General features: G+C 40.0%; 1 protein-coding gene across 17 annotated transcripts in view; it reads left to right on the top strand.

Annotated features, from left to right (window-relative positions):
• The window catches only part of TNRC6A (trinucleotide repeat containing adaptor 6A), a 101,350-nt gene that overhangs the window by 78,955 nt on the left and 8,999 nt on the right, over positions 1-13,396 (top strand). For all 17 annotated transcript variants that reach the window (XR_011524804.1, XR_011524803.1, XM_070568282.1 and 14 more), the window contains 3 exons: positions 877-1,008; positions 12,290-12,448; positions 13,078-13,218. Coding sequence is in view for 15 of the 17 variants with exons in the window: in XM_070568282.1 (XP_070424383.1) it covers positions 877-1,008; positions 12,290-12,448; positions 13,078-13,218 (432 nt within the window). In the remaining 2 variants the exon portion in view is untranslated. The remainder of the gene's footprint in view (positions 1-876; positions 1,009-12,289; positions 12,449-13,077; positions 13,219-13,396) is intronic.

The raw sequence follows: 13,396 nt of genomic DNA, 5'->3' as shown, positions 1-13,396 counted from the left end.
GATGTGTGTTAAAGTTCTGGTTCCCGCTGAAAAGTCCTCATTTTTAACAAGTATCTCACATGATTCTGATGTTGATGGTTGTCCTGGATCACACTTTAAGAAACATTGGCTTAATGGTCAATTTTTTTTACTGTAGTATCTAAGATAGAAATTTCCATCCGTCTTCAAAGAGAATATCTAAGTCTGATGTGTGCCATGGGCAAAATTCAAGGAAATTGTGCCTTGGGATATTGAAGTCTCACGTTTAAGTATAATTAGAGCAGGACATTTTTACTTTTAAATGACAATATGCTTTGGCTGGTCAGCCAGTTAAAAATTGTTGTTTACAAGCAAAGGATAGTAACTGAAAGTGATTATATGTGATTCTTCATGCATGGTAGTCTTAGGAAATAGCTAGAGAGATGTAGTTTATTAGAGATAAACTTGAATATCTGGCTTTCTTAAAATTTTCTTATTTTTCCAGGGAATTTAAAAATAACCAAAATTATATGGAGAAATATTTTTCTACAGTTAATGCAATTATAGTATTACCAGTTTTATGGTTTGAAAAAGTTGTATTATTTATTGAGTGTTAGAATAGCTATTTGAGATTTCTGCGTATTGCTCTCTCTGCTAACCTAGTCCTGGCTTTTTCTGCCAACCTTGCTTCTGCATGACGTTGGACAGGAGCCCAGAATGTTTGTTCTGCCTGCCTTGCCTTTGTCTGTAATCATTTGGCTATGCCACATCTGCAGGGTGATATTTATTAAGGGACATTGGGCAGGATTGAAAATGTTAATTACATATTTAAAACCTAGAAAATTGAAGTTGTAGTACCAGAAGGAAAACGTGGTATGTTTTATGAAGTGTTTTTTAAAATTAGTATTTTATTTTTAGGCTTGAACTCAAACTTGAATGTAAATATGGATATGAACAGTATTAAAGAGCCACAGTCAAGACTAAGGAAGTGGACTACAGTGGACAGCATTTCTGCAAACACATCTTTGGATCAAAACTCCAGCAAACATGGTATAAAATACATTCTTACATTTTGCCATTTTTTAAAAATCTGTAGAATACTCAATTTAGGCTTTTATTTTAAATGTGTATTTTCAAAGCCAAATTCTCATAGAACCTTTCCTCATTATTAAAAAATGCTTTATTAGTTATTAAATCTTAGTTAAAACAAAAAAACAAAATTAACTTATTTTATTATGCTATTGTACAAAATAGAGATCACATTATACACTTAATTTTTTAATTATTCCCCTTTTGATGGTCATTTAGGTTTTTGCAATTGATTTTATTGTTCTAACGTTCTACTTAACATTTACTTAGTTTAATCTATGTAGGGTGTTAAAAACTTCCATAATAATTTGATTTCTGTCAGTTTCTTGTATGTTGACACATTTTCTTTATTGCTATCCATAAATCCTAAGATTCAATATTATTATCTTCTCATCAATTAATTTTTATTTTAGAAGTATCATCTTCATCTTATTTAATATTATCCATTCATCTAGAAAATGTTAGTGGGATATCTTCTGCTTTCCAACCACTGTACCAGGCCACCTGCAATACATATATATATATATATATATATATATATATATATATATATATATACATACACACACACACACGTGTACACAATTGAGTGTATGTAAACAAGTAAAAATACTTGCCCTGAAGGTGCTCCTTGTTTGGTAGCAAAAATAAGCATGTAAACAGCTTTAGAACACTGTGGTAGGTACTATAAAAGTTAATATGTATAATAGTACAAATAATATAATAATGTGAAATCCATGGGAGGATTGAGTCAGGAATAGCGAACTGGATGTGGTAGGTCTGGAAACACTTTATAGAGAGTCATCTGAACTGAGTCTTCAAGGTTACCAACAACTAGAGAAAGAATGAGAGTATAGCATGCGAAAAGTTAAAAGACAGGACAGCCTGGTGAGTTCTCTTGTGTGGGCGTGTCTTGAGGTGAAGGTGCAAATGAGAGAAAGGAGGAAGGTGAAACTGGAATAGTAGGTATGGAGCAAATCATAGATAACTTTTATGCTGTAAATCATTTTAAACATAAAAACGGCAGCTATCTAGAGGCATGTAGGACTTAAAGTGGTCTAAGTGAGCGAAAGAGGGCAATGGACATGAGAGGGAGTGCACTGAAGAGAGTGTTAGAATTAAGGCCAAAAGGGCTTGGTAACTAACTTAACTAATTCTGCAAGTATACAGTTGGCTATAATCTCCTGTACCTCTAGCCCCCTTCGATCTAACCCCTTGATCTTTAACACTTGGCTCAAAAGTCGTTTCCAAGGAGTTTCCTCCAGGCTTTATGTTCCCCTAGCATGTCTTTATGGATCTGTGTCTTGTGTAAGTATCCATTTAGGCCTGTCTCCATCACAGGACATAAACTCCTGGAGGAGAGTGCCCACACTTTGCTTACTTTGTAGCCCCATTGAGCGCGTTGAAGCCCTCGGGAAACACTTGGCTAGATGAAAGAGTGAGTGGGTGATAATGCGATTAATGGTTGAGAGTAAATGCAGGAATCAAAGCAGGCTTGGTGGGACAGACAATGAATTGATTTTGACTTCTTGAGTGTGGTGTTTTGGGGATAGCTCAATGTGGAGGAACCCAGTAAGAAATTAGAAATAGAGTCCTAGCACTCAGAAGAAGAATTCTGGGCTAGAGTAAGATTTGGTGTTCATCAGAATGTTGAGGTCATGGACGTGAATCAGATTGCCCAGAGGGACAGAGCATAGAGAGAAAAGAACAAGGACGGAATCCTGGAGCCACTAGTAGTGACGCAAACTGGAAAAGAATGACTGGAGGGATAGACTGTGGAGACCCACAAAAATGTTTCTACGTACAGGTTTTCTGTCTTCTCAGTTAAAATAAATTTTTCCAAGTCTGTTTTCCATATCTGTGCCTCAGTTTCTCTGTAAAAGTGAAATATTCCCTGCCTTTCACTGCTGTTGTGGGTGTAACATATAATCTCAAGTGCTCAGTATACTTACATAGGGCATACTGGTTGGTATCCAGTGTGCGCTATATAAGTGGGGTGTCATCATGCAGCATAGGTTTTAAAGTCAAATGTACTTGAGATTCAGTCTCAGTTCTTAAAGTCTTTTAGCTATAGTGTTTACATTTGGAAAATAGAAATCATAGAATTCGGTTTTGCTTGCTTGTTTGTTTTTTAAAGATTTTATTTTTCCTTTTTTCTCCCAAATCCTCCCAGTATGTAGTTATGCATTTTTAGTTGTGGGTCCTTCTAGTTGTGGCATGTGGGACGCCGCCTCAGCATGGCTCGATGAGCAGTGCCATGTCTGCGCCCAGGATATGAACTGGCGAAACCCCGGGCCACTGAAGTAGAGCACACAAACTTAACCACTTGGCCACGGGGCCGGCCCCAAAATCGTAGATTTTTTGAGAGAGTTAAATGAGATAGCTATTAAGCTCTTATCTCATTGCTTGGCAACTAAAATGCAGGCGGTGGGGGTGGGGGTGGGGTCTTCTTATAAGCAGCCTATTATCATAAGTTTGTTTTTTATTCAATTAATGAAAGTAATTTTGTGTTTTATTTTTTGTTTTTAATTTTGTATTTGTATTTATCTTCTGTTTTTTTAAACTTAACATCTGGTTTTTATCATTTTTTTCACTGTGCATTTTATTGCATAAACTGTTTTCTTTTTTTGGTTTGGGGTTTTTTTTTAGTGAGGAAGATTGGCCCTAACATCTGTTGCCAACCTTCCTCTTTTTGCTTGAGGAAGATTGTCACTGAGCTAACATCTGTGCCAGTCTCCCTGTTTTGTATGTGGGATTCCACCACAGCGTGAATTGATGAGCTGTATGTAGGTCCATACCTGGGATATGAACCTGCGAACCCCAGGGCACCGAAGCAGAGTGCACAAACTTAACCACTATGCCACCAGGCTGGCCCCCAGACTGTTTTCTTCTACATAAATCTGGAATGTGAACAGTGGATTTTTAAGTTTTTTAGTAATTAGCTTAAACAACAAATATTTTATTTCTGTATCTATAGCAATCTAATGCACATATTCTAGTAACATTCTCTTCAGAATAATAAGGTCGATGCTTTTTCTGTACTTCAGTCTAGATTCCCGCTTATTTCCTTAATTTGACGTCTTGAGCCTTTGTCATTCTTTCTCTGTTTGTAAAATTTTTATTTTATTTTTGAGGAAGATAAGCCGTGAGCTAACATCTGCTGCTAATCCTCCTCTTTTTACTGAGGAAGGTTGGCCCTGAGCTAACGTCTGTGCCCATCTTCCTCTCTTTTATGTGTGGGACGCCTACCATAGCATGACGTGATAAGCGGTGCTAGGTCCGTGCCTTGAATCTGAGCTGGTGAACCCCGGGCTGCCAAAGCAAAGCACGCAAACTTAAACCGCAGCGCCACCAGCCTGGCCCCTCTCTTTTTTTTTTAATTATTTTTCTATTAGTAATACGAATTACTTAATTTTCGTCTGCTTCCCCATCCCTAAAATGTTCTCATTTTCTTTACATTAGCAGGCGGTGTGACTAATCTTAATCAACCCAAGACCGGTAGTCTTCCTTTCATGGATGTTATTTGATATCTCCCAGCTTTTATTTTTTTAAATTTATTTACTTATTTATTTATTTTTATTTTTTGAAGAAGATTAGCCCTGAGCTAACTGCTGTCAATCCTCCTCTTTTTCTGAGGAAGACTGGCCCTGAGCTAACATCCGTGCCCGTCCTCCTCTACTTTATATGTGGGACGCCTACCACAGCATGGCTTGTGAAGTGGTGCCATGTCCGCACCCGAGATTCGAACCTGTGAACCCCAGGCTGCCGAAGCGGAACATGCGCACTTAACTGCTGCGCCACTGGGCTGGCCCCTCTCCCGGCTTTTATTTTATTCCACAAAAAAATCAAGAATGTTTGATGAGGTTTCTTCTGTTTGTTTGCTTTTATTATTTCTTCGTTGTATTTTTTTCTTCCTTGTGAAAGTGATTTCAAAAATATACCTTGGTCTGGTCATGGTTTTAGTCTTCATCTCTCAAAAGAAAGGCAGGTTAGTTTTATATCTGTATATGAGAGCCCTTTAAATTTCAAGTCTTAAAATGCTGACTTTATTTTTAAGCCTTTTAATCTGTTTAAAGAAAGTGCTTTTTCTTATCATCATAACCCTCCAATTGTTTATAGTATTGTTTTCTCCCAGAACTACTACTTTTTGCTTGGTGTCTCTTTTCCTTCTCTTAGTATCTCTCTCTCTCTAGCATTGGAGACTTAGAATCTTCTTCTCAGACATATTCTTTTTTTTTTTTTTAATGATTTTATTTTTCCTTTTTCTCCCAAAGCCTCCCAGTACATAGTTGTGTATATTTAGTTGTGGGTCCTTCTAGTTGTGGCACATGGGACGCTGCCTTAGCATGACTTCATGAGTCGTGCCGTGTCTGCGCCCAGGATATGAACTGGCGAAACCCTGGGCCGCTGAAGTGAAACTTGCAAACTTAACCACTCCGCCACAGGGCCAGCCCCAGGCGTATTCTTTTTGTTTGCTTTTTTCCCCCTTTTCCTTATATTAAAAATTAGGAAAATGTTAATCATCCTGTTTCCATTGTTAATATTTTGGTGTAGTTTCTTCTTTTTCCCTTATAAAAAATAAAATATGGGCTGGCTCCGTGGCCAAGTGGTTAAGTTCGCAAGCTCCGCTGCGGTGGCCCAGGGTTCGGATCCTGGGTGCAGACATGGCACTGCTCATCAGGCCACGTTGAGGTGGCGTCCCACATCCCACAACTAGAAGGACCTGCAACTAAGATATACAACTATGTACGGGGAGATAAAGCAGAAAAAAAAAACAGATTGACAGCAGTTGTTAGCCAAGGTGCCAATCTTTAAAAAAAATAAATAAATAAGAAAATTAAAATAAAATAAAATAAATTGCCATCTGACTGTGTTCAGGAGAGATCCTGAAAATTCCAGCTCACGTATTATGTTTTGTTAAATTCTCACTATTTTGAAAATAACTTTTTTGAGCCAACTTCTGTTTAAACATTCAGGAAGTTTCATGTCAAAATTCAGATTTCTGGCATCTCTTTAGAAATGTGAAGATCTGGCAGCACTGAGCTCCAAAGCAGTAACCACCCAAAACTGAGTGGCTGCTGCCCATGTGTGCGCTGGCCCACTGCCACTCTCGGTGTCCCTCTGCTGGATGGTAGCATCATTTGCCATTTATCTTTGTGCTTACTCAGGAGTGTTTTTATGTTTTGTTTTTCTTCACAATTCCCTCATACCTATGTCCTCCCCTCATTGGTGGATAAATGTTTTCCTCTGCTCTGTAACCCAAGAAATATTTCCCTGCTGTCATCTTTCTGTCTGAGGAAGGACCATGGGACTTTTCCTATAGCCCACCTGCTTCACTTGTTTATGAAACGGGATTGGCCCCGTTGGCATTTGCGTTTCCCTCTTGTAGAAAATAGTAGCTGCTGTTCCGTAGTAGTAGAGTAGTGTAGAGAGAATTTTTTGAGGGAGAGTGATCTGATAGCAATATTCAGGATCACGTCAGAGATAGGCTGAGCCAGGGGAGGAGAGAGGCCTGTGGGGAAGGCCGTGGCTGGCACTGGCAGTTTGCAGCACAGTCTTAGGTGGGCTCTATTGTTACCTCCATTTTTAGTGAAGCTTAGAGAACCAGTAAGTCAGTTGTAGAACAGAGAAGAAGGAGAAAATCCAGGAGACCTTCTGTGTCACGGGTCCCCAAGACCATGCTCAAGTTTGCGGGTCTGCTAGAAGATCTCAAAGAACTCAAAAAAGCTGTAATACTCATGCGTATGGTTTATTACAGCAGAAGAATACAGGTTAAAATCAGCAAAGGAAAAAGGCGCATAGGGCAGAGTCCAGGAGAAGCTTCCTGCTGTCCTATTCCACTGGAGTCCCACAGACTTGATTCTCCCAGCAGTGATGTGTGAAATCATGTACAAAGTATTGCCAAACAGAGAAGCTCACTAAAGCCTTGGTGTCCAAGGTTTTTTATCAGGGATCAGTCATATAGGCATGGAGCCACCTGCATGTCTGATCTTAGCTACTCAGTCTCCAACCCCCTGCAGACTTCTCAGAGGTCAGACAAATATAACATGACCAAGGCCCCTCACAAACAAAAGCAAGTATTCACCATAAATCATATTTTTCTTATAAACTATGTGGTATGGAGTGGCCCAGGGTATGCAAAGCTCTTCTTATCTGGTAGGTTATTCTCTGGGCTTAGAGGGGCCCATGAACCAATCAAGTGCCAGTCCTGAAGCTCTTTGCAGTGTGCAGTCTGGGCCTGCTGTGCGAACCCTTTACTGCTCACCTTCTAGAGTGAGAAAAACCAGATTTGTTGAGGGAAGTAGAGTGGAGTGGAGGCGAGGACACTTGACTAGGAAATTGTGCATCGAGGAAGGGTTGGACTGGGATGTCTCTGGTAGTTTATGGTCCTAAGATTCTGTGACTTCAAGCTAGTTTATAAAATCCCTTTCTAGCCCTCACCTCCCAGAGAAAATTACAGTGTTCTGGGGAGGGGCACATAGACAGAAGGATGTTTATTTTCGTCTTGAGGTTGAAGGCAGTTGGGAAAGGCTTCCAAGAGGCCCTGTGGTCTCTTAAGCTGAGATATGAAAGATAAACAGGAGTTAGCCAGGCAGAGGGGAAGGGAGGGAAAACCATGAGAGGTGGGCGGAGGCTAGAATTTTAAGAGACTTAGAAACTGTTGAAGAGTTTGAATGTTACTCCCTCCGTGAAGGAGAACGGTTTTAAGCTGGGAAGTGACATGATCAGGTTGCATTTTCTGGCTGCAGTGTGGAGAACTGGGGAGTAGAGGTGGACAGAGGGATCAGTTGGGAACCTTCTCTGCCTAACCCAAAGCTTAGCCAAACAAGAGATGACAGTAGCTTGACCTAGTGTAGTCATTATTCAAGAGCTGTGTGATCGTTTCACAGTATGTTCAAATACAGAATCATTACGTTGTACAGTTAAAACTAATGTCAATTATATCTCAATAAAAAAATTTTGTAAAGAAATGAAGAGTAGGGGCCAGCCTGGTGGTGCAGCAGTTAAGTGCGCACGTTCTGCTTCGGTGGCCCAGGGTTTGCTGGTTCGGATCCCGGGTGTGGACATGGCACTGCTCATCAAGCCATGCTGTGGCAGGCGTCCCACATATAAAGTAGAGGAAGATGAGCACGGATGTTAGCTCAGGGCCAGTCTTCCTCAGCAAAAAGAGGAGGATTGGCAATAGTTAGCTCAGGGCTAATCTTCCTCAAAAAAAAAAAAAGAAATGAAGAGTAAATGTATAATATAAATTATAAAGACACCCACTAAAACAAAAATATAAGCCTTCCACATTTTCAGAGAGTTTTTAAAGAATCTATAAAGAAATAGAAGGCATCACGTAAAATAATATGAGAGAACTAAGACCAAATATATTTCAATTTGATAAATATAAATGGGCCAAACTAATTTGTTAAAATAAAAGAAATTATGATTGAATCATAAAGCAAAATCCAACTCCATGCTGTATACAAGGGACCCAAACAAAATAATTCAGAAATCTTTGCAATTGCAAAAAGGAAAAAAAAAGAGCTATGTAGGAAGCAGAATTGACAGGACTTACTGATTTTAGGATAATGGAGAGGGAGAAGCCAGAAGAGACACTGTTTTCTAACTTCAGCAACATCCAATCTGTGTTCCTCTGATTAGTATTAGAAGCACATTTTTATGACATTCATTTCTTTCCTTTCTTTTGGATTTTATCTTAAAACTTTATGTGACTAAACTTGGCTTAAAAGTCAGTTTGCTAGTTTGTACTCATTGAACTGATGATCAGAAATTGAAGGTGAAATTGTCATGTAATAGAAGGAACGTTGGACCATAAATCATACAGACCTGAATTCTAAGTTGAATTTGCCACTCAAGGGTATATTTCATTTGGAATTTTTCTTAAGAGCGGGAATGGGAGTTGAGGCGGTGGCAAAATAAATATGGACCCTGGATTTGAAACCTAGTTCTGCTGCTGATTAGCTCTGCTACTTATTGGCTACTGGCAAGTAACCCAACCTTTCTGAACTTCGGCTCCCTCATCAGCTAAATGGGAATAATAATAGTACTTCTTACGATCTTTTGAGGATGAATAAGACAATACCTCTGAAGCACTTAAGCACCAGAACAGGGTTAGACATGTAAGTGGTCGTTAGTTCTCAGCCTTCATTATTGTTACTGCCGTCATAGTTATCTCCTGAGATGCCCTACCTCTAAGACGGCACCGTTTCTCCAGTGTAAATCCAGCTTAGTTTGCTTGGACTAAATCTGCTGCATAAATTTTACATTTCATTTTTTTGATGTGATTAATAGAATATGATTGGACCGTAGCTGCCTTTTATGTCATCTATTTTTCTTTTTAATAATTGTTTCTTACTAAAAAAAAAAGGGAATGCTTTTATCACTTCAGCTTCTTACATAGGATTTAATCACTTGAAATTTGGCAACTCTGCTTACTTAACTGTATCACCTGCAACTACTACTTTATTTATATCCCACTTCATTCCCAAGTGGTTTAAATTCAGCTTGCAGAGAAGATATGCAGTTCAGGGGCCGGCCCAGTGGCGCAGCAGTTAAGTTCACACGTTCCACTTCTTGGCCGCCCGGGGTTCGCCGGTTTGGGTCCTGGCACCGCTTGGCAAAAGCCATGCTGTGGTAGGCGTCCCACGTATAGAGTAGAGGAAGATGGGCATGGATGTTAGCTCAGGGGCAGTCTTCCTCCAAAAAAAAAAAAAATACGTAGGTCACTCAGATAAAAGTCACTAGATGAGGAAGCCAGAGAAGAGGGGAAATGGGATTGGTGGGATGACCAAATCCAGTCCAGGATAGGTTAGTGCCCGCTGCTGAGCGGAGGTCCTTTTGGGCTTCAGCTCTGCTGTCTCTCAGTAGCTGAGAGAAACTTGAATGTTTCCTGCAGCCAGGGGAACGTTTGTCACGGAATGAAGGAGACTGAAGCGACGTTTGGGCTCCACTTTGCGTTACCAGAAGCTCGTAGCTAGAGCAGCCTTGAATCCATGAACAAGGGCTTTTCTTTGCATCTATTTGAAACTCAACATGAGAGGACAAGACACTTGATTTTCCTTTCTTCACTCTTGCTCCTCATTCCAGTAAATTGTACCTCCTTCTAGGAAGTTAGTGAAGCTAGAAACTTGAGAAATTCTTTTTTTTTAAGTTCATTAAGATAATTTACATATAGTACAATTCCTCCTTTAAAGTACACAATTCAGTGGCTTTTAGTATATTCTCATAGTTATGTATCCGTCACCACAGTCAATTTGGAACATTTGCCTTACCCTAGGAGAACCCCTGAGGTGTCACTCCTCCATTTTCCTTTCTCTCCCAACCATAAGTAAAAACTAATCTTCCAGGGCCGGCCCCATGGCTCAGCGGTTAAATTCACGCTCTGCTTCTGCAGCCCAGGGTTTCACCAGTTCAGATGCTGGGCACGGACATGGCACCGCTCATTGAGCCATGCTGAGGCGATGTCCCACGTGCCATAACTAGAAGGACCCACAACTAAAAATATACAACTGTGAACCGGGGGGCTTTGGGGAGAAAAAGGAAAAATAAAATCTTAAAAAAAAAAAACCTAATCTTTCTGTTTTCTATAAATTTGTCTATATTTGACATTTCATATAAGTGGAAGCATGTAATATCTGGGCCTTTGTGACTGGCGTTTTTGGCTTAACATATGTTTTCAAGGTTCATCTGTGTTGTAGCATGCATAAGTATTTCATTCCTCTTTATAGTCATGCTGTATAATAACCACATTTTGTTTATCCATTTATCACTGGGTAGATATTTGGGTCCAAGAGATATTCTTGATTTTTTTCCTTTCTCCAACCTCCACATCCAGTCCATCCAAACAGTGCCCATTCTACTTCCTAATATGTAGTTTATGCATCCCTGTGTCTCACCATCTTAACAGCCTCCTGGTCATCTCCCTGCTTCCATCCCTGCCTGCCTTCCGTTTTCCACACTGCAGCAAAAGTGGTCTCAAAACACATCAGGTTGTATCACTTCTCTTCTTAAAACCCTTCAACATAAAGAACTCCTTTCTGTGTCCTACAAAAGCCTCACATGAGGGTGTTGCAAATTCTGATGACTTCAGGGAACAGGCAGGGTGTAGACCAATCTGGAGGGGTAGGGCCTGGGGCAGCCAGAGTGCACACCCCACCTGAGGGCCTTTGAATTCCCTCACTCCCTCATGTTATTCACTCTTCCACTTCCTATTTTTCAGACAGAATGGTCTTTTGGTTCCTCAAATGTGCGAATCTGTCTTTCTCCTCAGGTGTTTGTTCAGGCTGCACCCACTGCCTCAAATTCCCTCCCCCAACCCTTTATTTGACAGCCCTGCCTGCTCCTTGCCACACACACTCTCCTTCCATTCTCTGTCCGTTTACTTGGCTTTTTATTAGAATATACTATCACTGAGGGCAAGAACCCCATTCATCCTCACCTTTCTATGTCCAGCGTTTAGCACAGCAGCTGGCACTGTTCTGATAGGAGAATGATGTGTTTTGCCTATTGTGTAAAGCATTGGTCAGTTTAAGACGCATTCAAAGATAGGTATGGAGAATAATACCAGAAAACAACGTTGCTAAGTGAGAGTAAGTTGTAGTTTTATGGAATTTCATACTCATTTTGTTAACAAATATCTTTACCAATGCTGTATAATCACAAGGGGGCATAGTATAGGGTAGAAATATAAGTATCCTGATAGAAAAGGATATTAATTTGTTTTCATTACATGTGTGTTGTGGGCATAGCCATTTCCTGGAGTCTCAGGTATACCTCTTTGCCGCTCACGATGTCCTTTACCACAGTTTTTTCTTTACTGCAGTTGTTTCTTCCTTCCAGTGCTCCTCACTCCCCCCCACCCCCAACCATGAACCTCCCCTGTAGAGTTCACTGTGCTTGTTCTCACTTTAGGCCAAAATACAAGTGTTTTAATGACTTGGAAATGGTTTTGTACTCATATTCTGATCACTTATTGATGGTTATGTTCCTTATATCCTTCTTGAAATAAAATCCACTGTGATCATTTTCATATCTCAATATATGAGAGTTAAAAGTAATTGAAGTCTGAAGGAGAGCACAGAGTTGTCTTTTCTCCTTGCATTTTCACCTAATCTGTAGAATACAGTTTGAAACCCACAGATCTAGTAGGAATTTTTTTGTTATATTTGAGAAACTACAAGAAATAAGTTGAGTAGTATATTTCGCTCCCATTTCACTCTCCTTTTTCTCTTTGTAGGTGCTATTTCAAGTGGTTTCAGGCTGGAAGAGCCCCCGTTTGTTCCCTATGACTTCATGAATAGCAGTACTTCTCCAGCCAGCCCTCCGGGTTCAATAGGAGACGGCTGGCCACGTGCCAAATCGCCTAACGGCTCTAGCAGTGTTAATTGGCCACCAGGTAAAATGGCAACAGCTTCTTTCATGAGGGTTTGTTTCTGTTAAGATTTTGTGACCTCTATATGTATTAATTCTGCCTGATTGGACTGAACTGTGCTAACGATAAGAAAGAATGCAAAAATGACAGATGAAAAGTTGAACATCAAGTCTTATGCAGATGAATGCGTCTGGCCTGTTACCAGTGCCTTTGTGCTCCAAGCAGTGAAGGTGGGATTAGTCCCACTGGCGGCATGCAGAATTATATAAAGATCTTGAGTCCTTTTTTTTTCTTAAGTCGTGTCAGGGGACTAACTCGACAGTATTTTATTTATGCTGAGGAGTCACTGGAAAGGCACCTGTGGCCTGCCTTGTCCTGTTGGACTTGCTTTGTGATTTGTAATTAAAGCACTTTAAAATATCACTGTTTAAAAATATATAAATCCAGGGAAATGGTTTCGGCTGCAAAAACTTGCAAGTTATTCATAAATAACAGCTTATAATAATTGTATTGCTGAATCAGCCTCTTAGGGTGCTAGTGTTAATTGGAAAATATTTGAGAATTACATAGACTTTAGGAATAAAAGTTTTGGATGTTTAATAATGGGTTTTTAAATAATTGAGTCTGAACTAATTCTGAATTTTTATTTCCAGAATTTCGCCCTGGTGAACCATGGAAAGGTTATCCAAACATTGACCCTGAAACTGACCCTTACGTCACTCCTGGCAGTGTCATAAACAATCTTTCAATTAATACTGTACGGGAAGTTGACCACCTCAGGGACAGGAACAGTGGTATGTAGGCGGTACAAGTCAGAATTTCTGAATGATGGTGGACAGCATGGTTTAAGAATGGCTCAAAGTGGACGTGAAACTCTGAACAGCAAAAGTCACTCTGGCACATCACAGCACCTGACATCCAAGGGCATCATGGCAATGAAAACACTTTAATTCTCAATTTTCCTATAGGTGG

This window comes from Equus przewalskii, chromosome 12, assembly GCF_037783145.1.
Source record: "Equus przewalskii isolate Varuska chromosome 12, EquPr2, whole genome shotgun sequence".
In the NCBI taxonomy this organism is placed as follows: domain Eukaryota; kingdom Metazoa; phylum Chordata; class Mammalia; order Perissodactyla; family Equidae; genus Equus; species Equus przewalskii.
The sequence above is the reverse complement of the archived record's forward strand: the minus strand, read 5'-3'. Positions and strand labels throughout refer to the sequence as shown.